This window comes from Oxyura jamaicensis, unplaced genomic scaffold, assembly GCF_011077185.1.
Source record: "Oxyura jamaicensis isolate SHBP4307 breed ruddy duck unplaced genomic scaffold, BPBGC_Ojam_1.0 oxyUn_random_OJ68420, whole genome shotgun sequence".
NCBI classification, from domain to species: Eukaryota; Metazoa; Chordata; class Aves; order Anseriformes; family Anatidae; genus Oxyura; species Oxyura jamaicensis.
The window spans coordinates 1-1,959 of record NW_023308911.1 but is presented as its reverse complement, the minus strand read 5'-3'; the positions used below and the strand labels follow the sequence as shown (position 1 = coordinate 1,959).

Sequence of the window (1,959 nt, the reverse complement as noted above, 5' to 3'; positions counted from 1 at the left end):
CCCTTGCAGTGCCCTAAGCCAGGTGCCCCTGGCTATCCAAGAGCAGGGTGGACAAAGATCCTCCAGACACTGCAGGAGCTGCAGCTGGATGCTGGGACACCCCAGCTTGTGGCTATTCAGCTCTGTTTGTGGGGTGTCCTCCTGGGTTGCAGGCTGCTCTCCAGTAAAACACAGCTGTGTCGTGTCATCCTTGTATTGTCTAGGTGCCCCAAGGAGAAGACGGCTCGGTGATAAGGCCATGTTCATGCTGCTGGATGGCTGTCTGTGGGCAGCTGGAGTGAGGCCTCTGCAGCCCTGGTGAAGAGGAAAAAGCTGAGATCCTGCTCAGACACCTCAAAACAAGGTGAGGATTCTGTTCGCCTGCACATGGACTGGGGCTTCTCTGTTTTTCGGCTGTTTCCATTTACTGGGAAACACAAGAGTGTGATTGTTGTACTAAGCATAAGAAAACCTGCCTTGCTCTACACTGGGGTTGGAGGTGTTCTTTGCAACAACACCGCCAAGGTCATGAATCTTATATGTGGCCTGAACTTGGTTTTCCCCCATGCTTCCTGACTGCTGCACAGCAGGAAGGACTCCTCTGGAGCCCACAGCAACCCCTGCTCTAGTGCGATAGAGGTGCAGCAGGTTCTCCTGCAAAGAGAGAAGCTTGGGATGAGAGTGCACTAAGACTTGCAATAGGTTTTCCTCAGAGAAGTCTATTCTAACTTTTTCTGCCCTCTTCTTTTCAAAAGACAACTGTGTTCAACATCAGCAAATGCCCAACAGCAGCTCTGTGAGTGAGTTCCTCCTGCTGGCATTCGCAGACACGCGGGAGCTGCAGCTCCTGCACTTCGTGCTCTTCCTGGGCATCTACCTGGCTGCCCTCCTGGGCAACGGCCTCATCCTCACCGCTGTAGCCTGCGACCACCGCCTCCACACCCCCATGTACTTCTTCCTCCTCAACCTCGCACTCCTCGACCAGGGATACATCTCCAACACAGTGCCCAAAGCCATGGCCAACTCCCTCTGGAACACCAGGGCCATCTCCTATCAAGGATGTGCTCCACAGGTCTTTTTTTTTGCCTTCTTGGCTGGTACAGAGATTTCCCTTCTCACCGTCATGGCCTATGACCGCTACGTTGCCATCTGCAAGCCCCTGCACTATGGGAGCCTCCTGGGCAGCAGAGCTTGTGCCCAGATGGCAGCAGCTGCCTGGGGCAGTGGCTTTCTCAATGCTCTCCTGCACACGGCCAATACATTTTCCCTTCCCCTCTGCCAAGGCAATGTTGTGAACCAGTTCTTCTGTGAAATCCCCGACATCCTGAAGCTGTCCTGCTCAGATTCCTACCTCAGGGAAGTTGGGGCACTTCTGTTTAGTGTTTCTTTAGTATTTGGTTGTTTCATTTTCATTGTGGTTTCCTATGTGCAGGTCTTCAGAGCTGTGCTGAGGATGCCCTCTGAGCAGGGCCGGCACAAAGCCTTTTCCACGTGCCTCCCTCACCTGGCCGTGGTCTCCCTCTTTGTCAGCACTGCCATGTTTGCCTACCTGAAGCCCCCCTCCATCTCCTCCCCATCCCTGGACCTGGTGGTGGCAGTTCTGTACTCGGTGGTGCCTCCAGCAGTGAACCCCCTCATCTACAGCATGAGGAACCAGGAACTCAAGCATGCGCTGAGGAAATTAATGACTAGATGTGTTTGGAAGCAATAAATTTCCATTCTACTACTGAACATGACTAATAATGTCAATGACTGTAAGAACAAGTGATTCTACCTGTGTTATCATTTGTGTGTGTGTATTTGTGAGTGTTTTTATTACAGGTCTTTGTGTTAATATGGCTGAAGTTGCCCATTAAAATGATCGGATTCATCTCATTTCTTTTACAGGATGTACCTGTCGAGTATAGCTCAGACACTCTGTATCTGGAGAGGCAGGCTCTCTGGGAATTTAAATAAAAGAAAGGAGCCTCACTGCCTGCT

General features: G+C 51.6%; 1 protein-coding gene across 1 annotated transcript; it reads left to right on the top strand.

The window, feature by feature from the left end:
* Positions 1–251: 251 nt before the first annotated feature.
* LOC118159180 (olfactory receptor 14J1-like) lies at positions 252–1,690 on the top strand. The gene is made up of 2 exons (XM_035313795.1): positions 252–343; positions 735–1,690. The coding sequence occupies exon 2, from the start codon at positions 758–760 to the stop codon at positions 1,688–1,690; it is 933 nt and encodes a 310-aa protein (XP_035169686.1). The 5' UTR covers positions 252–343; positions 735–757.
* Positions 1,691–1,959: the final 269 nt, after the last annotated feature.

What these genes read in the sequence shown, in the direction of transcription:
- LOC118159180 (XM_035313795.1), top strand. Translation starts at nt 758, where the DNA reads ATGCCCAACAGCAGCTCTGTGAGTGAGTTCCTCCTGCTGGCATTCGCA.